Source organism: Coenobita brevimanus, chromosome 113 (assembly GCF_032717465.1).
Source record: "Coenobita brevimanus isolate Jiangsu-jjx chromosome 113, ASM3271746v2, whole genome shotgun sequence".
Lineage (NCBI taxonomy): Eukaryota > Metazoa > Arthropoda > Malacostraca > Decapoda > Coenobitidae > Coenobita > Coenobita brevimanus.
In genome coordinates this window covers 15,205,077-15,229,467 of record NC_137066.1, presented here as the reverse complement: position 1 = coordinate 15,229,467, position 24,391 = coordinate 15,205,077, and the positions used below count along the sequence as shown (strand labels likewise).

The 24,391-nt window shown below is 42.2% G+C and overlaps 1 protein-coding gene across 1 annotated transcript in view; it reads right to left on the bottom strand.

The window, feature by feature from the left end:
* LOC145418266 (uncharacterized) overlaps window positions 1-24,391 on the bottom strand; it is a 481,506-nt gene that overhangs the window by 170,921 nt on the left and 286,194 nt on the right. The window contains exons 8-9 of the mRNA XM_080286710.1: window positions 12,750-12,899; window positions 5,598-5,669 (exon numbers count right to left, since the gene is read on the bottom strand). Coding sequence (XP_080142836.1) covers window positions 5,598-5,669; window positions 12,750-12,899 — 222 coding nt within the window. The remainder of the gene's footprint in view (window positions 1-5,597; window positions 5,670-12,749; window positions 12,900-24,391) is intronic.

Sequence of the window (24,391 nt, the reverse complement as noted above, 5' to 3'; positions counted from 1 at the left end):
GGGAGGACAGAGATGTGAACAAAATGAGGAGCAGATCTAAGTGGCAATGATGCAGAGACTGAGCTCATTATATAGGGGCCAGCAGAGCTTGATACAACTTGTAAGGAGGACGCGCAAATGAAGCCATGGGGACAAAGAGTTGACAATCCTGGTCTGAACTCCAGAAATGACGACTTACTCTACTATAACGGTAGAAGGGGGGAACTGAGGCAGAACACGCTCGTGATCAAACATGCAGCATACTGTGCGTTAAAATTACACAAAGGATGATGAAATCATAGGCTATGTAACAATATATATATATATATATATATATATATATATATATATATATATATATATATATATATATATATATATATATATATATATATATATATATATATATATATATAATCACTGGGAATATTGTACATACTTAATCATAGTGTGTGTGTGTGTGTGTGTTTGTCTGTGTGTGTGTGTGTGTTTCTAGATTTGTATTTTGCTTTGATCCCCATTGTTTATATAAGGAGTTTTGACTGCCATTCTTGGTCAAGTTGTTTGATAATCACACCGATATTTCAATTACTAAGTGTCATGGGGAAGATATTCGCGTTATAATAAATAGATGTAGCCTATACTGTTGTCAGTTACCTTAATACCACAAAATGGTACACACTTTCAAAATCTCCATATTACACTTTCAAAATCTCCATATTACACTTTCCAAATCTCCATATTACTCCGACGAATTCTTAGCGGCCACATTATTTCCTTCCTTGCATGTTAACCATGCTTTCTGCATCCCAAGGGAGCACAAATAACCATAGTTTTAATAAGTTCTTTGCATACTAACAGTGCGGATCAGATTAAAGGAGCACCGCCACATGCTATAGCACACTGAGAATACCAGACGATTCACGTGTAGGGGCAGCTGCCAACCCCTGATGCATTACGGTAGAAACAAAATGCTTAGTGATCCTCTTGTCTTTGTGCCTTAGTTTAATGGGATTAAGAGTTTAATTCCTTTAATGTGGTGTCGTCGTCTTCATTATAATTTTGTCATGACCAAGCGATGGCTCAATCGGCGAGAGCTTTAAATCCCCGTTGGGGCATGGAACAGTTTAAGGATTTGAGTTGCATGAAAATAAGACTTTACTGATCTACCAGAAGAGTCGCCGACATGTAAAAGTACCCCCGCTAATACCAGTACACCAGTCCTGTATGAGAGAGCCCTAGCATGTATCCAATATGGACGGTGGGTGTTAGCACCGAAGTGGTGTCATGTACTGGGCCTTGGGGGCTGGATGTGAAGCCTATGCCTAAATTCGGAAACCTAAAAGAAATATATTTACTGTATTCAGGTTATGAGTGTTGTCCCGCAATGAAAGTACTTAATGAAGGTTGTATATAAAACCTACAATTTGTAAGTCTCTCTCATACTGAAGAAATCTGACTAATGGTGGTGTGAATAAGATGAAAAATGTCCCTGGACTGAAAGCCTTAAATGAGAGGGTATTAACTGAGTCTGTTAAATGGTTCTGTTCATTTGATACATGTTATTACTCGTACAAGAAAATTTATCATAACTGAGATTTTGTAAAGGGGTTAATACATAATATAAATAACCCCTTATGATTAAAATGAAGCCTCTGTATATAACAAGGATGCAATGAAAAAGACATCATCGAGGTGAATGGGTTCAGAATACAGTCTACATCAATAAAAATAAATAAATAATATCAAGGAAAATACCCGCAGTCCGATGATGTTATTTGTTATTTTACTTAGGCCACCAGCAGACGATTACTTTGACCTTAGGAAGAATCTGCAGCTGAGAAAAGGTGAATGAAAGTTGCATATAATTTACTCGTAAAAAAAAAACCATCTTCAGCTGATGAAAATAATCTAGAGAAAGCAAGAATGAGATATTAAAACAGATCATCAGACTAAAGGGGATACAGTTTCATATGTAAAATACATTAAATGAACAGTAGGCTGGAAGAGACTGACATGTAACCTTTATGGCTGTGGACGACTCAGACTTGCAGAGAGAATTAATATATCCCCGTCACTACAAGGGTCTCTGCTAAACTGAATACAACCATCTTGTAGCTGCAACAATACAAGCAGCAAGATTATTAACACCTGTAATACCGTCACGTCTTTTTTTAATCCTATTTTCACACGACAGTGCTGAGATGAAGATGTACTCTATGGACTTGGGTATATGAATATTGCCTTCATTAACCACTTCACTGCGAGTCATCCCACGTACAGTTGTCTAAAATCATTTGTTGGCTGACCCCCACCCCCCCACACACACACGCACGGCCTTAGTATAGCCCAAAAGTATAGGGCGCGTTGTCGAAAATGATACTGTTCTACTTCGCAGTACTGGGAAACTTATAGAGCAAGAAAAATTTAACAGTAAAGAAAAAAGCCTCACACCAAGAACTCTTATGACAAGAACAATATTTTCATAAAAAGATGAATCCCCTATTATCCTGTTGGGGCGTAAGAGGCCCTGAGGCTAAGTTACCGTAGTTCAGTAAAGCCATCACAGACCCCCCCTGCTTCTTAAGATCTCATGGATTCGAACCACGGCGCGTTAACCCAAATATTCTCCTACAACAGACCTATATCAACCATGCCATTCAGGCGTAAAAGGCAGTCCCAATTTCAAACTGTTTACATTAGGTTTCAGAAAAAATGAGTAAATAGCCATTAACAATACCGTCATTACACACGAACAAGAATATTAAAGCGATCAAAAGTTTAATACAACAGGCAAGGTAAAGATGAAGAGTTAACCAGATAACAAAGCAATATTGATAAAGTAATGTAACAGCCGTAAGAATCTATCTATCTATCTATCTATAGCCCGACGCCCTAATCCCGCAAAGGATGGCCGCAGACAAAACGCCTCCAAGTCACTCTGTCACCCACCATTTGACTCCCCTCCCCCCAACTCACCCCCCCCCCTCCCTCATATACCTCTCAACTCCATCCCTCCACCTCATCCTCGGTCTACCCCTCCCTCTCCCTCCCTCCACCTCACCTACATACACCCTCTTAGTCAGTCTTTCATTCTCCATTCTCTCCACATGTCCAAACCACCTCAGTGTATTTCTCCTAATCTTTTCAACCACATCCACATCTACCCCACAACGTTCCTTCACTTCTTCATTCGTCAACCTGTCCCTCCACGTCACTCCACATGCTCCTCTCAAGTAACTCATTTCCACTGCTCTCACTCTTGACTTGTTCCCCTCTTGCAAGGTCCACGCCTCGCTTCCATACGTCAGGGTAGGGATCACAATATCATCATGCAGTGCCTTCTTAACTTCCATACTCACCTCCCTATTTCTCATCACTGCTTTCAGTGTACCAACAACCTTTCTTCCCTGCTGTACCCTTTCACGTACTTCATCCCCCAAAGTTCCATCCTTACTCATCACACTACCCAAGTACTTGAATGCACTCACATTCTCCATATCCTCACCATCCAACCTCACTGCACACTCTGTGACTTCATTCCTCTCAAACACCATAACTTTACTTTTCTTTACATTAACTTTCAGCTTCCTCCTCCTACACACTGTCCCAAATTCATTCACCAAACCTTGCAACTCCCATTCATCTTCACTCAACAATACTGTATCATCAGCAAACAGCAACACCGGAAGCTTCCAAATCTCACCCTCATTCATTAGGGCCACCCCCACATCCACTGCCCTACCTTGCACCTCCTTTACAACCCCATCCATATATATATTAAACAGCCATGGAGACATCACACACCCCTGTTTCAGTCCCACATTGAGATCAAAGAACTCACTCAGCTCACCATCCACTCGCACCGTAACCCTAGCTCCCTCGTACACACTCTTCACAGCACTCAACAATTTCCCCTCCACCCCATATATTCTTAATACCTTCCACATACCTTGCCTATCTATTCTGTCATAAGCTTTCTCTAAGTCCATGAAGGCAGCATACACTTTCCTTCCCTTCTCTAGATACTTCTCCACTAAACATCTTAGAACAAATATCTGATCTACACACCCTTTTCCCTTCCTAAATCCCCCTTGTTCTTCTCCAACTAGCTCCTCTGTCATATGCCTAACCCTATCAATGAGTATTCTACCATATATTTTACCAGTCACACTAAGAAGGCAAATACCCCTATGGTTACCACATACTTCTCTCTCCCCGTTTCCTTTGTACAGAGGAACAATTATACCTGATTTCCAGTCCTCTGGAACCCTTCCCTCTTCCCAAGCCAATCTACACAACTTCCATATCCACTCCACAACAATCTCACCCCCATACCTAAGCATTTCACCACACACTCCATCAATTCCTGGGGCCTTTCCCAGCTTAATCTTCTTCATCGCTTCCACTACTTCCGACCTATTGATCTCTTCCTCCCTCCTCTCATCTCTTCTTCTCCCAGCCATTCCCCAACCACTTATACTCACACTGCTCTCACTCTCTACATTCAACAAATCCTCAAAGTGCTCCTTCCATCTCCTCAATTTCTCTCTCTTCTCCACCAACAATCTATTATTCCTATCTTTCACTCCCCTACTATTTCCCCTTTCACACTGCCTTACTTTCTTTACCTCCTTCCAAAACAATTTCTTACTCTCCCTCCATTTCACACTCAGATTCCTCCCAAACTCTTCATCCACTTTCTTCTTACTCTCCTTCACCAGTCTCTTAACCTCCCTTCTCCTGCTCACATATACCTCTCTCTTCTCTCTCTCATATTCTCCCCTACCTCTACTCGCCAACCATTCACCATATGCCTTCTTCTTTTGTTCCACAGCTCGTTTCACCTCATCATTCCACCATGCTGTCCCTTGCACACCCTTGCATCTCCTCCTCACTCCACAAACCGCCTCACACGCTGCGCTTATCTCTTTCGTGAATATCTTACATACGTCTTCCACCCCTTCCATCTGCTCTAGCTCATACCTTCCCAATCTTTCTTCCACTATGCTCTTATACTCTGTCATTTTCTCACTATCTTGCAATTTCTCCACTCTTCTCACAGGAGCTGCTTCCTCCTGTCTTCCCCTTCATCTCCTCAACCACTTTCTTTGCAACTCTACCTTGGCCATCACTAAGTGATGGTCCGAGACTCCATTCCCCCACCCTCTCCACACCCTTGCATCCAACACTTGTCTTCTCATTCGCTCATCCACACACACGTAGTCTATCATTGCCTTTCGTTCAACAAGTTCACCATCCATCCTTCTCATTGCTCTCCATGTATACCGGTGGATCATCTTATGACGAAAGTAGGTGTTGGCTATTGCCAACCCCTTACCAGCACAGATGTCCACCAAAGCACTACAAAACTGTAAGAATACAGTTTTGAAAAAAAGGAAACGACGCCACGAGATCCACCACTGTGAACCTACCCAGGTTAGATAATTAACAGAAAAGCTAAATACAAGAAGAAAAATAACGAAAAAATACAAAAAAAAAATTATTAGTCGTAAATTAGTAACGAAAGAATTCAAACTGAGGCCATCAATAGATATACGTAGTTATAAAATAAACCCTGAATTAGTTCCTATTACCCTCCTTTAATAAATACTTACAGTTCTCTGACCAAGGGGGCTCGAAGGCTGACTTGCCGATCTCGTAAGTTCACCTTGTTGTAGTTCAGCCACCTGTTTGGGTTAAGATGAATCAGGTCAGAGGTGAGTGAGGTGAGAGTGATAGAGGTGAGGCAGAGGTGAGTGAGGTGAGAGTGATCGAGGTGAGGCAAGGTGAGTGAGGCGAGTATGATGGAGGTGAGGCAGAGGTGACTGAGGTGAGGGTGATGGAGGTGAGGCAGAGGTGACTGAGGTGAAGATGATGGAGGTGTAGCAGAGGTGAGTGAAGTGAGGGTGATGAAGGTGAGGCAGAGGTGATGGAGGTGAGGGTGGCGGAGGTGAGGCAGAGGTGTGTGAGGTGAGGGTGATGGAGGTGAGGCAGAGGTGAGTGAGGTGATGATGGAGGTGTGGCAGAGGTGAGTGAGGTGAGAGTGACGGAGGTGAGTGAGGTGACAGAGATGGAGGTGTGGCAGAGGTGAGTGTGGCGAGGTTGATGGAGGTGTGGCAGAGGTGAATCAGGTGAGGAGTATTGGAGGTGAGGCAGAGGTGAATGAGGTGAGGGTGATGGAGGTGAGGGTGATGTGGGTTACGTAAGGATGATATAGGTGAGTCAGAGGTGAGTGAGGTGATGGTGATAGAGGTGAGGCACAGGTAAGCAAGGGGAGGGATTTGGTGGAGGGACAGAGGTGGGTGAGGTAAGGGTGATGGAGGTGAGGCAAAGGTGAGTGAAGCGAGGATGATAGAGGTGACGCAGAGGTGAGGTAAAGAGGTGATGGAGGTGAGGCAGAGGTGTGTGAGGTGAGAGATGATGGAGGTGAGACAGAGGTGTGAGGTCTAAGTATAACCTTAACTGTTGTATTCGACCAAAATAGTATTCGGATACATTTGTGTTAAGCAAACTGACGCACTGGCTGTGGATTCTTCAACACTAAAATCTCACTGGGAGCAGCGGTTACCTTAGAGTTGCCTGAATTCAGTCGACGAGGTTGGTCGCTCAGAGTGGGTTTTTAGCTGGTCCTGTATCACGATGCTGCTGCCACCAGTACGCTAGAGTTAACCTCTCCTTACCAGTCCTCCTCGGAGTTTCACCATTAATATAACTCTCAGCGTAAATAGTAATGCTTTCCTGACAAGCTGCTGGTGATATCTTCAGGGTGAACTGCCCACGTTCGTTACGGTATAACTATATCGACAGACAAATTTCAGTATGTTTCACGAAACAGTATCAAATCTCACAAATACGATACTTTAAGGCAACAATGGCAGGTGTATAACACTCCCTGTTTATATTCCCGTAGTCTATGTCAACCAAGCAGCAGGGATAGATATAGATTCTAATCTATGGTATAAATCTATCAGTGCAACACAATATATACACTCTTTTGAACACTTTGTGATGTAGCATGTATTGAATGTGTTGATAGATATTTTATTCAAAAGGTGTAGGAGAAGGATGCCTTCACTTGGTGACACCGATATAGCCGGGCTACTCTGCCATCCAGTAATACAATTAATGTCCTTCAACTCTTCCTGTTCCCCGAAAGGGGGATGCTGGACTGCAATATATTGACAAATTTTACTGGATTTACATGAACGTAGAAGTATAAATAACCACATAGCATTCACCAGTTCTGAGGTACTGCAGTTATATAAGTAGCAAACGTGAATATCATTCATACTAACTCTATATAACCAGCATAGGCCACATTGTTCATATCCACAGCCATCTTCATTGGTCCATTGTACACAAGTTTCTTTTCTTTATGTGTCCGACTCTGGGCATAGGCTTCACAGCCCATTACCAAGGCCCAGTAGTCCTCCTACGTCCATACACCTCCACATGTATACTCTGGAACTTATTTTTTTTCTGCCGTCGGTCTTTTCTTCTGCGTATGCGCTTCAGTCTAAACCGCAACGCATTACGGTATAGTGACTGAATACATCTTCATTTTGGCTCTCTTATGTTCACCGGCGGCATATGACCCTGGCAGTTGCTCCGCCAGATTTTAATTATATTCAGTCAAATACTCTTATGTTCAGTTTACTCTAGAGCAAATATTTATACATGCCTTTAGCCTTTGATTGTTTTTTTTTTTTTTATTAATACCGGCAGACGGCATGAGGTGCTTAGGTGACAAGGAACTAATTTCTGTGGCTTAGGCCTTTGAATCTTTGGCATGTTGTTCCTTCACAAATCTGGGATATAGTATCATCCTTATCCAGTTTATTACAGTCACTTCCCCTGTGTGTCAACATAAGTGTTCATTTATCACTCCACAGAGGATGACTGTGCATGTCAGTCGAATGGCGCCAGCTGCCCGCACCAGGGTTCGAACCCTCTGGCCAGCTGTTTTGCGGCTACCAATACTAACCACGCAGCCTGACTAGAATATTAATGTACCTAAAGCAAAAGCAAACTTCTTAGGAGGAGGTGGTTCACAGCCTCCTGAGCCAACACAACTATGACCCTTTGCCACCACCTAACCGACCAGCACTGAGACTACCCAGGCGGAGTGATAATCTTGCCGTCACAGGAGAACCCAGTCTGGTGCGGTTCCTCTCAGTGTGGTGTTCGATTAGAGGAAAGAATTCACCCTTGTTTTATTCTGTGGCTGTTTGTGTTCTCGTTTTGTGTTGTACCCATTAAGTTGGGCCATCGTACCTAAGGAGGACCTCGATTAAAAAGAAAAGCGAACACACTTTTTTTTTTTTTTTATTGAGACTGTGTTCATGTCTCTTTTGTGCTCCCGTCCAGTTGATTTTTATTAAAATCAGTCTGAAGCATCCCTCTGAATGGATAGCCATAATTATTTTAAAAATAAGTCGATATTTAAATTATGGCTTTTTGTGATCTTGTGTTCACCTATTGCCAAGGCCGCTGTGTTCTTGTGTGTTCTGGGATGGAATTCTTAAACATATTTTCGACTGATTCCCTCTTGTAACTCAGATTTGTATTTGTAAGGACATGGAAAGTGTACAGTCTTCCCATGCTGCTTGATCTTTCTGCAGAACTGAATCTTAGTTGTAACTGGAAGATTATCATTACAATTTTTCTGCATTACAGGAAGGACAAAAGAAAAGTAATTACATAATATTACTTCGTTTTTTATTCCTTCAAATACAGATTTAAAGTAAGACATGGAATCGACCGTCAATGTGTTCCAGTGTTCCAGCCCTGGTTCAGTCATGTTCTGGTATTCATTTTACCGCGGACCCTCTCAGTGGGACTGGAATTAGAGGACGTGTCCATATTTTTTACCTGCGGCGAAGCCGAAAGATCTATGAGTGGTACACCTGAGGGATCTTTATTTTTCCTCCTTCAAGGAAAGACCAAATATCTGCTCTTGGAGAGCTCTGAGCAATTTTCTTAAGAAATACAAAGTTGCTCAACTTGAAATTCTGATCTGATTTAACATGGCAGGTACATCAGCTGGCTATTAGTTGATATTTCAGTTTCGGCTATAAGGAGACATTTTAGCTAGTTTCTTATGAAATACAAAGTTGTTCAGCTTGAAATTTTGAGTTGATCTGACAGGTCAACTGTTGAAACAGCTGATGCATCGTTTCGTCGCTGGTCTATGGAGAGCCTCTTCTTGTTTATACTTAGGTCGTTTGTGTTGTGCTCACGTATTTTCGAAACCGTTGCGTTCTTTTCATGCTGTGTTCTCGTAGTGAATGGTATCCGGGTGTACAAAGAATGTGTTCATATACTGAGGAAGTTTGTGTCTTTGTCCAATTTGTGTTTTCATTCCGATTTGTGTTTTTGTGTTTTTGTGTTCTCATTTGTTCACTCAGTGGTTTATGTAAACCTTGTCTTCACTCGTATGATGAATCATTCGTTGGTAAATAAAGTTTTTGTGTTTTACAGGATGAATTATCATTTCGTCTTATGATAAGTAATTATTTTTGTTTGCTGAGGACAACATGAAGGTTATATGTCACTGGAAATAGATTATGTCACGCACGTTATTACAACGACCGAGCCAGATAGGTGGAACACACTGATCAGCCATTGGTGTTTTCGTACTTATAATGACTTATAATATTAGACATTCGTGGTTAAGATAATCAATTATTCGTTGTTCGAAAAATCGCGCACTTTACTTTTCAGTGTATTTGGTTTATATTCCAAATATCCTCATTTGTTAATAAATAACTCGTCGTTAGGATTACAAGAAGTTTAAATTGTCTTGCAGCAATCGAGCAACTCAGTACTCAAAAGATGATGTTTCCGAAGTCACTGAAAATAGTAATATCGAGCAGTTTATACCAACAGATAAGCGAAATGCATGAGCACTACAAACCAGCTTGTTGTGTTAGGAGATTCAACAGTTCGTAGGTAGAATAATAAAATAATTGTGCACGTAATATTTACGGAATGATGATTCGAAATTAACTGACAAAATAATATATTTTGCCAATTACAAACGATGGGAACCAAACCAAGTTTGCTTCTCCGGACAAAAATAACGAGCAAATCAACTGACATCAAGGCAAGCCAGGTCGGCTTCCTTCATGGATAAATTTACGGTCACGTCTCTCGCGTCACTGAGGAAAAATGAAATTCTCCCCAGGGTCCGGATTCACAAGGCAGCAGTCAACTTCCCCTTTCGTAAATACGATTTGGTTTGCAGGATGGGGAAGGAAAGCATGAGCCAAGATGATACACAAATGCACTTAGGATCAGTTTCCTGACGTGACTTTAACTTAGTTTTGCAGGAAAGATATTGAAAAATGAGTTTATTATGTTCCCAGGGCCCCAGATTCACAAAACTGCACTCAGCTCCATGTGGAAACTGTAAAAGGAAAAGTAAGAATAAGGAAACTGAGATCCTTCCCAGGTTTCTTGCTTTGCCTTAAAACAGTCTTAGTTTTAATAAATTTGTCTGTCACCTGTGTAATGGTGAACATGCTCCTTTTACTTTGGTTAGGCCAAACATTGTCTTATCCCCATATTGAGTGCAGAGCTATAACAAGAGATTCACAACTGTACATGATGCTAGTCAAGAAGCGGTGCTATGAAAATGACGTAGAGCAGTAGTACTGTCTTTTTCTCTCAGAGCAACGTGAAATAAGCTCCAAAAGGAAGAATATCTGGACGGAGTTAAAGCGAATGATCCGGAATTTTTCTTTTTATTCACTCCCATGCGTGTGTCTGTCTGTGTCTATATGCATGTTTATCTGTGTTTCTATGTGTGTTTACCTGTCTATGTGTCTGTCTGTCTTTGTGTATGTCTCTGGTGTGCCTGTGAAGCTATCTACATGTCTACGCATGAATCTGTCTGCGTCTACATTTCAGTCTACCTGTGTGTCTGCTTGAGAATATGTGTCTACCTGTTCCTGTGAATTGATCCGTAACTGTATCTATGTGTCTACCTATGAATCCATTTGCATCTCTGTCCGTGAATATATCTGTGCATTAAATAGTGTATCTACCTGTGAACCTGTCTGCGTGCTTACCGATGGATCTACAGTGTATATGTGTTTCTCCGTTTATCTTCTACCTGTAAATCTTTCTGTGCACCTACCTGTGAATTTGTCTGTGCGTCTACACACTGAGGTAGTTTGGCCATGTGGGGAGGATGAAGAGTGAGAGACTGACGAGGAGTATATGTGAGTGAGGTGGAGGGGAAGAGAGGGAGGGGGAGGCCAAGGATGAGATGGAGGGATGGAGTGGAGAGGTATATGAGGGAGGGGGGTGTGAGTTGGGAGCAGGGCAGTGAAATGGCGGGGGATAGGGCGACGTGGAAGCGAACTGTTTGTGCCCCCCCCCCATGGGATTAAGGCGTCTGGCAATAGACAGATAGATATTCTACCCGTGAATGTATCTGTTAACTTGTAAATGCTTATGTATGCTTACCAATGAGTCTACCTGTCTACCCGTGAATCTCTGGCAATCCAAGAACGTATCTGTTTGTCTGCCTGTGATAATGTCTGTGTGTCTAGCAATTAATTTATATGTGTCCATACCAGAGAATATATCTCTGTGTCTACCTGTGAAACAATATTTTTCTAACTGTGAATGTGTCTAACTGAGAATCGACCTGTAAGTCTATCAGTGTATCTAAATGCTTATCTATCTATGTGCCTGCGTATCTGTTTGTGAATCCGTCCGTGTGCCTACTCATGATTCTGTGTGTCTACATGTGAATCTATTTGTGTGTCTTATCTCTGTGCTTGTCTGTGCCTGTATATGTGCTTGTCTCTGTGTCTGGGTGTTCGGTCACCAACTTTTGACATCTTTTGCTTCTGAACTAATTATTTTATGACTTGGTACACCCACCTGCCATCGTTTCTTCTCGGCCTCTGTCGTCACCCATTGTTGGAGGGAAGTCTGAGCGAGCGCATGTTGTTCAGTGCTTTGTTACACAGCACGAGGAACATTTGGTGATGGCACTGTTACTCCTGCAGTACAGTGTCTTAAACCAGCAAGCAGTGATCGACGTGGTGCGAGGCCCTGACTACAACTTCCTTTGCGCCATAGATATGGGTAGAGGGTGACCATAACGTACAACTAATAAGTGTACCAGTTAGTCAGATTTTGTACTGCGTCGAATGTGGTCAAGAATCAAAAGCAAAAGGAGTTACACCAAGGGGACTGTTGATTGAATTTTCTGTCACATTTTGGACATAGTTGTTTAAAGTTAAATCAAGGAAGGTTTAGCTCAATATCTATCGAGTACATGACAATTCTAAGTCAGAAAACTAGTTTATGCAAAGTTCCAACCTTCCCCATGAATGCGACATACAAAATTCATTGTGCAGATTTTTAATTATTGTAATGTAGGGTATATAGGGTCAGTGAATTTTCTTATGACTCTGGTTCGAGAACCACATTTAGGTTTTTCCAGCAGCGGACTAAATTTTTTACCCATTGCACCAACAGCTCTTCACAGCTAGAGGGTGAGTGGATGGATATGCGGCCAATTTTAATGAACAATCTGTAGATAGTTCTCTTACTTTAATATTCTCCGACTCCTACATCCGGATCTTACCCGCCCAATAAATTTGTGAGCATTAGAGTGATGATAGTGATGATTATGATTATTATGATGATAATGATGCTTAAATAATCTCAGTCACATACATGGTGTGTATGATAAAGATGATGGTACTAACAATGACGGCAATAGAATAATAATCACAGTTACTTACAGCGTGTTGATGCCAGGAACGAGATCGAGGATAAGGTCGAGGTGCCTGATGTTGTTGTGAGAGAGATCGAGAAGGGCGGGTTCTTCCAGCCTCAGGTCCTTCAGGCCGGCTGCCAGGGTATTCGCTGACAGTTTGTTGTGGCGCAGGAACCTGATGGAGGCAGAGGAAGAAATTAAAAGGAAATACCCTAGCAATTCCCCAAGCTACCATAGGAAACCACTCTTGTATAATCAGGTTCTTGTTTTATTCCAGGTGATAACTGTAGGAGAGAGAGAGAGAGAGAGAGAGAGAGAGAGAGAGAGAGAGAGAGAGAGAGAGAGAGAGAGAATCATCCATAAACAACACCTTTCACCAACGTCACTATTTTCAAGCAGGTAATGATACAACAATGGCAAGTGTGGTGAACTTACTAAAAACACAAGCTCGAGTGAATGGATACAATGCACAAGTTGAAAAAGCTAGAGAGAGGAGAAAACACATATAAACTGTTAAACAATGAGTTCCAGGGGCTTATCCTTGCACCGGCACAATAGAAGTTTTGAGAATGAAGTTAAACGCTCGTCACAATGCACCGTAAAACTAAACCAGATAATAACCAAGCACATAGTGGTGTTAAGTCAGTTAGAGTTTATGTTAGCCTACTTTTCCAGTTGTCCATTACTCTGTTAAAGCAAGTCTGTCACTTTCCTCGCCGACACGTCACATCAAATGGAGGCAGGCATGGGCAGAGAAACATACCAAATCTATCTCATCTAAAAATGTTAGCCCCGCTGTGGGAAGTGAGAAGCAGAAGAGGTTGAATAACAGACTAACCTTTCTGCAATTGTTCAGGCAATAAAGCATAACCAATATAACAAATGGAGTTCTGATAATTGAAACGTTTATCGTAATGTACCGCAAATTATAAAAACAGGCAAGTATTTGCATGCACGTAATCGTACACATGTACTTATTGTGACGGACATCTTCACGCGGTGGCACTAACATAGCTAGGGTTATGCTAATGTTCCTCAGCTCCAAGCCTATTCCCTGAAAGGTGGATGGTGGGCTGCAAGGAAAGGGCAACTTCATCCTGCACTACACCGGGTGCATGGCCTGGTGAGCCTGGGGTACAACCACCTCCATCACCGCCACCACCTTCATAATAATAATAATAATAATAATAATAATAATAATAATAATACCACTAAATTCAGTAAATCGTTTTCCAAAATGCAACTGAAAACGATAAGGAATCACAGAAACTGGTAAATTTCTACATCATATCAACACACCATGTATTTACCTATCTTATGACTGACGCCGCATCCTGTGAGTGATGCACAGGACAAAAGGACTTGCAGTCGTTCGTGTCCCTAATCAGTAACGACCGTTCCACAACATAGCAACCTGCCTAATATACTTTTGCACTACACTCGGCCACTTTGGTCTCGTTCTCGCTTCCCCCCTCCTCCTACCCATCTCACTCACAAACCTTCCGTCAGCGTCTCACTCCCCATCCATGCTGCAGTCAAACCACTTGGAATGTTTCTACCAACTTTTCCCTGCTCAGTCTCTTCACCACATTCCTCAAGAACCTTTTAATTTGTCCCATCTATCTCTCCATGTCACATAGGGAACGTTTGATGGAAAAATTGTTTCAGTACCTTAACTTTTAATTTATTAATAATTTCATGCCTTGTAGATATATCATAGCATCCTTAAGTAAATATAGTTTTCATTATCACACACAAGTCTAAAAGATGTAAAGCTGACATGCACATAATAATGTATTCACGCAAACACATACAAAGTTGTATATTATCTACATCAGAAGTCCTGTCAACCCTGCTGCTTCTTTCTCCGTCGTCGCTGAAAATAAGTCTGATAAATCATAAGCAACCGACACTGATTGCACTGACCTGTGGCCCAATAAGTTCATGTGTCGCTGCTGCGGATCCACCACATGGAATTTCCAAGGTCATGGAGAGAGAAGCGGTAGAGGCGACAGGACTTTCGATGTCGAGTGTACCAGAGTGGAAATACCGTTGATGTTAATTCACTTTATGCCACAGAAACAAAGAGCAATGACTTTCGTTCTTGCTCTTGCTCTTCTTCTCATAAGATCTCGTAAATAAAGAATTAATGAAGGCGACGCATAAGTCTCAGTTTGAAAACATATCTAAAGACAAGAATGGTCTAATAAATTTTCAAATAACAATAATAATAATAATAATAATAATAATAATAATAATAATAATAAAATATTAATACCCGGTATAACAACAATGACAAAACGTTAATTACTACTTTAATAATAATAATAATAATAATAGTAATAATAATAATAATAATAATAATAATCCATTTAAATTATACTGATCCATTTTCTGGATATTTATTGGTTTACCCATTTGTTACCGTTACACAGCAAAAATGGCGCATTGTAGTGCAGTTTTTGTCAGAATAAGCTACTACTTAAATGCTCTAAAAGAATAAAACAATTTTCTGTGCAATCGGGCCACCGGTTCCCGAGTTGTGACTCATTTCTGGCCTTGGGCAACGAGTGGCTTAGGAGGCCTTTAGGCGGATCACTTTCTTTGTGGTCATTGAAGTTACCATAAGTTTTTTTTTTTTTTTTTTTTTTTTTTTTTTTTTTTTTTTTACATTAAGCGGAGAAGCCCCATTCGGAGGCCTTTAAGCGAGTGCTACTACTATTATTATTACTACTACTACTACTACTATTGTAATAATAATAATAATAATAATAATGAAAATAATAATAAAAATCTATCTATCTATTGCCAGACGCCATAATCCCGTACGGGGTGGCCAATGACTCTGAGTTATTTGTTTTACAGAGAGGGGCACTAACCCTTCACCAACCCACTTGACACGTAGGGAGTATAATAAAAATAATATTGATAAAATAACAAGAACGCCGTAAAATTGTCCAAGGACAATTTTGATAAAGAATATCATCCCACAGCCACTGCCTAGCCTTGACCCTATTAGGTGACATCCGGAATATCTGGAAAAGTCCCAGTTTTTTACCCCAGGCAGCAGCAGACAACAATCAACCGATTGGAACCACGTCCCTTCCGCAATGAGGCCAGATTGTGTCTCCACCTGTGGCAGGGAGGACACAATCTGGCCGCACTATGGGGTGATACTACTACTCTGTGGCCAGGTTGTTAGGAATAATTCTGCCCCCGTATTTCCTACGTGTCGTACAAGGCGACAGAAAGGGGCGGGGTGAGGGGACTAGGGACCCCCTCCTCTGTGTTTTTTTAGTTCTTACAAGGAGAAAGGGAATAGAAATGGGTGGGGGACTGAGTTACCCCCGTACCCTGAAGATTGGGTCTATGAATGTGAGTGGATGTAGTACAACTGAGGCTAAAGGGAGGAGATTGTGAGAATGTTTGAGAGAAGAAAGTTGGATGCGTTAGCTTTGAGTGAAACAAAGATGAAAGGGAAAGGTGAGTCTGAGTTGAGAAGTGTGAATAGAAGGATGTCAGGTGTTGACAGAGAAAGGGCGAGAGAAGGTGTGGCCTTGTGAGTGAGCCCGGAGGTGCAGTAGGGTGTGATTGAATGGAAGGTGTCATCGAGACTAATGTGGGTGAAAGCGAAATTTGTACGTGAGTTGTGGCTATTTGTGAGTGCGTATGGACCTGGTAGCAAAAGGGATGAAGAAGAGAGGGAGTCTCTCTGGAATGATGTTGAGTGTCTGCAGAGTTTTGGAGCGAATGTGAATGTGGTAATGACGGGAGATCTGAATGCTAGAGTGGGAAATATAGCAGTTGAAGGTGTACTTGGTATGCATGGTGTGCCTGGAAGAAATGAAAATGGGGAACGAATGATAGGGATGTGTGATGAGTGAGAGATGGTGATTGGAAATACCTTGTTTGAGAAGACAGATATTTATAAGTATACATGGGTGAGACAAGAGGGTGGAAGGGTTGTTGATAGAGCATTGATGGATTATTGTGTTGTGTCCAGGAATGTAAGAGGAAGATTGTTGGATGTGAGAGTTTTGAGAGGGGAAGGTGGAGGTATGTCTGACCACTACCTGGTGGAAGAAAAGTTGAGAGTAGGTATGACATAGGTGAGAGCTAGGAGAGCTAAGTGTGGCAGGGAGGTTTTGAAAGTGAGTGAGTTGGATAAAAGTGAGAAAATGATAGAGTATCAGGAGAAATTAAAAGATGAGTGGAACACAGTGAAAGATCAGGAATTTGGCGGTGTGGAGGAAGAATGGCAGATATTTAAGAGTGCTGTGATGGGGCATACAGAAGAGGTGTGTGGTGTGAGACGAGTGGGTGGTGATGTAAAAATGGGAAGTGAATGGTGCTGCGAGGAAGTAAGTATGGCTGTGGCTGAGAAGAGATGTGCACATGAAGCATGGCTGCAGAAGAAGGATGAGATGTCATATGAGAGGTATGAGAAAAAGAGGAATAGGGCAAGAAGGGCTGTGCATGATGCTAAAGTGGCAGCAGATGAGAGGTGGGGTAGGCAGCTGACTGAGAATTTTCAACAGAATAAGAAAATGTTTTGGATGGAGGTGAAAAGGGTTCAAAAGGGAGAGTCTGGGAAGGAAGAGCAAGTAAAAGCAGAAGATGGAAGGATGTTAATTAAGATGGATGCAGTAAGGAAGAGATGGATGGAGTAGTTTGAGAGTGTTAAATGTAGAGGAGGAAAGGGTGGCTGAGATTATGGCAGATGGAAGGGTGCAAGGAATAAATGTGTTGGGAGAGTTGAATGATTCTTTGATCACGATGGAGGAAGTGCAGGAGGCAGTAAAGGAGATGAAAACAGTGAAAGCTGTAAGTATGGATGGGTGTGCTGTGGAATGCCTGAAGGGTGATGGATGTAGTGACTATTGTTGAGTGGATAATATGATCGTCGAATGTGTGTTTTGTGAGAGGTATGGTGCCAATTGACTGGGCAAGAGCTTGTGTGATTCCATTGTATAAAAGTAAAGGTGATAAGTATGAATGTACTAACTTTAGGGATATAAGTCTGTTGAAATAGCTTTAGGGAAGTCTGTTGAGTGTTGTAGGTAAGGTGTATGGTAGAGTCTTAAGAGACTTAGGGTACAGAGGGAGTGATTGGTGTTGAGCAGTGTGGCTTAGGGGAGGGAGTGGATTGGTGGATCAGGTGTTTGCTGTGAGACAAGTGTGTGCAAAGTAATTAGCAAAAGGTAAGGGTGTGTTTCGGGTATTCATAGATTTAGAGAAAGCGTAACATAGAACTGATAGGGAGGCTTTGTGGACTGTTTTAAGATTGTATGGACTAGATGGTAGGTTGCTAAAAGGAGTGTAAAGTGTTTATGTCGATAGTAGAGCGTGTGTAAAAGTGGGAAATACTGTGAGTGAGTGATTTCCCATGAGAGTGGAGTTGTGGCAGGGATGTGCAATGTCGCCATGGTTGTTCAATATTTATATGGATGGTGCTGTAAGGGAGGTGAATGCAAGAGTGTTGGTGGAGGTTTGACTCTGGTAAATGCTGATGATAGAGAATGGAATCTGAATCAATTACTGTTTGCGGATGATACTGCATTAGTGGAGAGATTGAGACAGTTGGTAAAGGAGTTTGGAAGGATCTGTAAAAGGAAGAAATTGAGAGAAAATGTGAATAGGAGTAAAGTGATGAAGTGTATGAGGATGGTAGATGACAGGAGGATGAATATAGTTTTGAATGGTGAGTTGCTTGAGGAGGTAAAGTATTTTCTGTATATAGGGTCACATGTTGCTGTGGATGGAAGAATAGATGCAGAAGTGAGGTTTAGAGTGAATGAAATAGGAAAGGTGCTGGGAGGAATGAAAAAGTGTTTAGCTCTCGTTCACTTAGAATGGATGTAAAGAAAAGGCTGTATGAGGGTGTTGTGGTACTGTCTGCATTATACGGGGCTGAAACATGGAATGTGGGTGTAGCGGAGAGGAAAAGTTTGAATGTAATGGAGATGAGGTGTTTGAAGAGTATGTGTGGAGTGACATACGGATTGAGTGAGAAATGATGAAGTGCGAAGAACTGGAGTTGTGCGGGAGATGGCAGATCAAGTCGAGCAGAGAGTGTTGCAATGGTTTGGGCATATGGAGAGAATGGATGATGAGCAATTGGTGGAAAAGAAAACTGGATCGGATGTGAGAGGTGTATGGCTGAAAGGAAGACCATGAATAGGATGGATAGACAGTGTGAAAAGAGCGTTCAATGTGAGAATGATGTCTGTTGAGTAAGGAAGAGTGGCCGTGCATGATAAAGATGACTGGAGAGAAATTTTGAATGAATAAATAACGATGCAGCCCTGAGGGGATATTCTCCCACATTTGGTTTGATCAGCTGATCAGGTCAGGTGCTAGTAATGGGATCGTCCATTATGATGTTGCAGGGGTAAACCAGTTCTGCTGTCGGGCCCCACTGCGGATGTCGCTGACTGCACTGCGCAGTTGACCCTCGTGCGGTATGGTGCGGCGAGGATCGTTCCCTCTCGCCTTGGGCCTAAAGAATGTGTTTGTGTGGATGAGTAAATTGGGAGTGTGTCGTCCTGTCTCGGCTATCTCCCTTTCTTTGGGGGAAGCAGCCTAAGTATATACTGTAGATCGATTATTATTATTACTAGTAGTAGTAGTACTAGTAGTAGTAGTAGTAGTAGTTGGAGTACTTGACCTGACAGATGAAACAATGCAACAACTAAAAGAAAAACATCCGACTGCACGACAAGCAAGTGCCCAGTCAAAGCTTGACGGCAACTACACTCCTCCCAGTCCCATCATATATGACAGGATAACTGGAGATATGGTGTGGCGGAAGGCAATGCACACACAGGGAGGGGCAGGACTGTCAGGCCTGGATGCAAAATCTTGGCGAGTAATCCTCAGTAACATCAAGTTTGGGGAGGCAGCAACAGACCTATGTAACACCATTGCCTCACTGGCGAGGAAGCTGGCTTTAAGTCAGTGCAGTAACATCGAAGCACTGACGGCTTGCAGACTAATCCCCCTTGATAAGAATCCTGGATGCAGGCCCATCAGGGTGGGTGAAGTCTTAAGACGGCTTATAGGAAAATGCATCATGGAGGTGGTGAAAGATGATGTGAAGCAGTCAGTTAGCAACCTTCAGGTGTGTGCAGGCCAGCCGGCAGGAGGTGAGGCAGCAGTTCACTCCATGAGGAAAGTATTTGAGGAAGAGGACTGTGAGGCAGTATTATTAGTTGATGCCTCAAATGCATTTAATTCCATCAACCGGGAGGCAATGCTGCACAACATCAAGCTTAAATGCCCAGCATTTGCCCAATATGTGGAAAACACCTACAAAGAACCAGCAGACCTCTACACTGTGGGTAAGACAGCGGCTCACGACGTCGGTGTAATCCAGTCCACAGAAAGAACTACCCAGGGGTACCCCGTTGCCATGGCTATGTACGCCCTGGCGATGACAATGCTGCAACAACAGATCAAATACGAGGCCACCAATGTAAAACAGGTAGCCTATGCAGATGATCTCACGGGTGCTGGCAAGGTTGACGATGTTAGGAAATGGTGGGACCTTGTAACATCTCATAGCCCTGAAGTAGGTTACTACCCTAATGCCAGTAAGTCCATCTTGATCGTGAAACCAGCTTACTATCAAGATGCACAAGAAGCATTTAGAGGCACAAACTTGATAGTGACTAAGGAAGGTCAGAGGCATCTAGGGGCTGTGATTGGAACCAAGGAATTCAAAGACAAATATGTGAGTGACAAGGTAAAGACATGGGTAGAAGAAATTCATACACTATCCAGCCACGTAAAAACAGAACCCCATGCAGCATACAGTGCATTTACCTATGGTGTAAAGCACAAGTGGACCTTCGTGATGAGGACCATACCAGACATCGAGTTGCTGCTACAACCACTGGAGGATGCAATCAGGGATTCATTCCTCCCATCTCTAACCAATGGCCACATCCCCACACCAGAAGAGAGGGACCTTCTAGCACTACCACCCAGAATGAGAGGCCTTGGCATTATAAATCCAGTAGCCGTGGCAAGCTATGAACACAGAAATTCACTCAGGCTCACCGAATCCTTGTCACAGAAGATCTGCGCCCAAGTTGAGACGAGTGAAATCGACCACCAAAGGCAGAAAGACATAAAGACACAGATAAGCAAGGAGCGTGAAGCAAGACAAAAAGTCCAACTGCAGCACATAATCGAACATCTAACACCAGACCAGTGCGGAAGAGTTGAAAATTGCACAGGAGGTTGGGGCATCGAACTGGCTCACAACCCTGCCTCTCAAGGCAAAGGGCTTCCACTTCAACAAACAAGAATTTATTGATGCCATAGCCTTGAGATATGGGTGGCCAATAGAGAACCTACCTCAACACTGTGCCTGTGGCACTGCCTTTGACGCAAACCATGCAATGGTATGCAAGAAGGGAGGCTTTGTTTGCATCCGACACGATGAAGTAGCGACCTCACTGCCAAAATGCTGCAGGAAATATGCCATGATGTCACGATTGAGCCAGCTCTGCTACCCCTGGACGGCGAGCACTTCACCCACAGAACAGCAAACACATCAAATGATGCAAGAGTTGATGTCAGTGCTCGAGGTTTCTGGACACGTGGGCAGAGGGCGTTCTTCGACATCAGGATATTTGATCCCATGGCAGCATGTCATCGTGAACTGTCTCTCGAAGCTGCACACAAGAGGAATGAGCAAGAGAAAAATAGAAATTATCAAGAAAGGATCCAACATGTGGACCACGGTCGATTCACTCCCCTTGTGTTCACGACATCAGGTGGGATGGGTCCAGAGGCAGTGAGATTCTATTCGAGACTGGCAGAGGTTCTTTCTGAGAAGAAACGTCAACCGCAGAGTTCTGTTATGGCCTGGATGAGATGTCGACTCTCATTCTCCCTCGTGAGGTCTGCTCTGCTATGTCTCAGGGGCACAAGATCATCAGCCCTCAGGCCTGTCTCTCTGGCGGGTATGGATTACGAAGCTACAGTGGTCGAGAGTCGCATAGACCAGCGACTCCAATAGTTTAATGTCTTTATTTACAGTGTAATATCAATAAGAAAAAAAAATAATAATAATAGTAATAGTACTGCAGATGGTTGGTAACCACATTCGTTGGCGTGCTTGGGGCCAACGGATTGTAATATGAGGGTTAGTGTTAACCTTCACACTACAACTCCAAATGGTGAAGTGTATTAGCAAGGTTGGTTTTGATCTTCACAATATAATTCACCAATGGATGAAGGTGATATTATAGAAAAAAAAAAAGTAGTAGTAGTAGTAGTAATAGTAGAAGTAGTAGTAGTAGTAGTAGTAGTAGTAGTAGTAGTAGTTGTTGTTGTTGTTGTTGTTCTTGTTGTTGTTGTTGTTCTTGTTGTTGTTATTATTATTATTATTAATATTATTATTATTATTATTATTATTATTATTTCAACAATAACATTGATAATAGCAATAATAAGAGTAATAAAACAACAACAACAACAACAATAATGATAATAATACCAACAACAACAACAACACTATATAATAATAATAATAATAATAATAATAATAATAATAATAATACATTGAGGGAAAGGATGGCTTAATGGAATGGTGGAAGTTTCATAGGGAGGACGTGGTTACATTTCCCATTCCTTTACTTGCTGTCATTTCACTGGAAGTGCTTATAGATGGAATGCAATAGTGCTGAATAGCTACATAACACGCCCGTTGCTCTTATACCCCTGAGAAGGCGTTTCCCCCCCCCCCTCTCTCTCTCTCTCTCTCTCTCTTGCTTTGCTAACCGGCATTTATTTTCACTAAGCATCGTAAACAGTTTTTCCGATACGCATGTAACCAGCTGAGTTAATGATTAACATCATTCAGTATGTTTTACAGTATGCATATGCTCTCCTTCCTTTCACTGATCCACCTGGTGAACAAGCCTACATCTTTTCTGTCCTTAATGGCCTAAAGCAGCTTGTACAGCACGCTAACTGCATCCCCGACCGCCCTGGAGAAATCGAACATACTTGACCTTTTCTTTACAACGAATCCTTCTGCTTATGCTGTCAATCTTTCACCTCCGTTAGGCTTCTATGACCACAAACTTAACACCTTAACCTGTCCTGTCGCTCCGTTTAGGCCTGTGTACCCTCCAAAGAAGCGTCGGTTGTGGAACTTTGGAGCTACTGACTGGGATGTCGTCAGGCAGTGCTTCTATGATTTTCCCTGGAATGATTATTTCTTCCATGGCCGAGACCCATCTGAGTGTGTCTTGCTCATTACAAAGATTCTTCTCTCAGGCATGGGAGCGTACATTTCTTCGCATGTCCTCTGTCTAATGCACACACACACACACACACACACACACACACACACACACACACACACACAAACTTGGTTTAATCACGCTTGTTCTAATGCTGTCCACAAAAAGGAGAAGGCCTATAAAATTTACCAGAGCCAACCCACTCCTGAATCTCATCTCTTTTATGTTTCTCCCTGGAGTCGTGCTAAGTCTGTGGTCCGCTCTGCTAAAAATAATTTCATTCGTACTATATGCTCTGAACTCTCTAACTCTGGCACCTTGCCAAAAAGCTTTCTAACAACTTTACAGTACCTCATTATCGTTCCCTCCTCTTTTCCACTCTGATGGCCCTGTAGCTATTTCTTCTACTGATAAAGCAGAACTATTCACTCAGACTTTCTCCTCCAAATCCACCTTAAACGGTTCCGGTGCTGTCCTTCCATCATTTTTCATCTCTGACTTCCTCATGCTGACATTAAATTTTTCAGCTGACGTATTTTCTACCATCACTAGCCTCAATACTAATAAGAAATAAGGGCCTGATGGGGTCCATCCTATTGTCCTCAAGAACTGTTTCTGTGCTTACACCCTGTCTAAGTAGGCTAAACTCTTTTGTCTTTGTCCATGAACTTGCACCTTTCCTTCTTGCTGGACATTTGCTCACATTTGCCCAATGAAGGGAGACCATTCCCATCCCTCTAACCAAGGTTGTGCACACGGGGGGAATTTGCGGGGTTTAGCCCTCCGCTTTGAAAGAATGAAAAATTCGAATGAAAAAAATACCAAAAACACAACTCATTAACATAAGAAAAATCTGTTAAAACTGTTACGAGATAGAAAAATATTCGAAAAAGAGTTAAAATGTTCGATAAAATACAAGAATAAACGAATTAAGAAGTTTCACGAAGGTCCTACAATGTTTTGTTTCCGAAATGAATAATGGAAGGTCATGGAAGGCTATTGAAAAAAATGGAAGATTGTAGAACGTAATGGAAATTTCTAGAACGTTTATAAGGGTATATAAACGATACTTCTGCGCTGAGTGAGTTAGTTTACGGTCAGAAATCAGTGAGTGAAGAATTCACTTCCAAGGTTCTGTAGAGTTTAGTGTGTAAATTACCCTCGGTTTGTACCCTTTCAGTACTTTAGTCAGTTACAGTATATACCTAAGCTTACCGTAGACTGAGCCTGTGCAAGTTTTCATCCAAGGTGGGGTTGGGTTTAGTGCTCACGTAATGCCACTCAGGGATGAGTGAGGCTGCTCTCTCTCATCTTAAATTATAAGACCAACTTGCCTAGCCCCAAGCTCCTACGCTCCTTAAGTGGCAACGCAGGATTAGAAGATGAATGAATGAATGAATGAAATAAA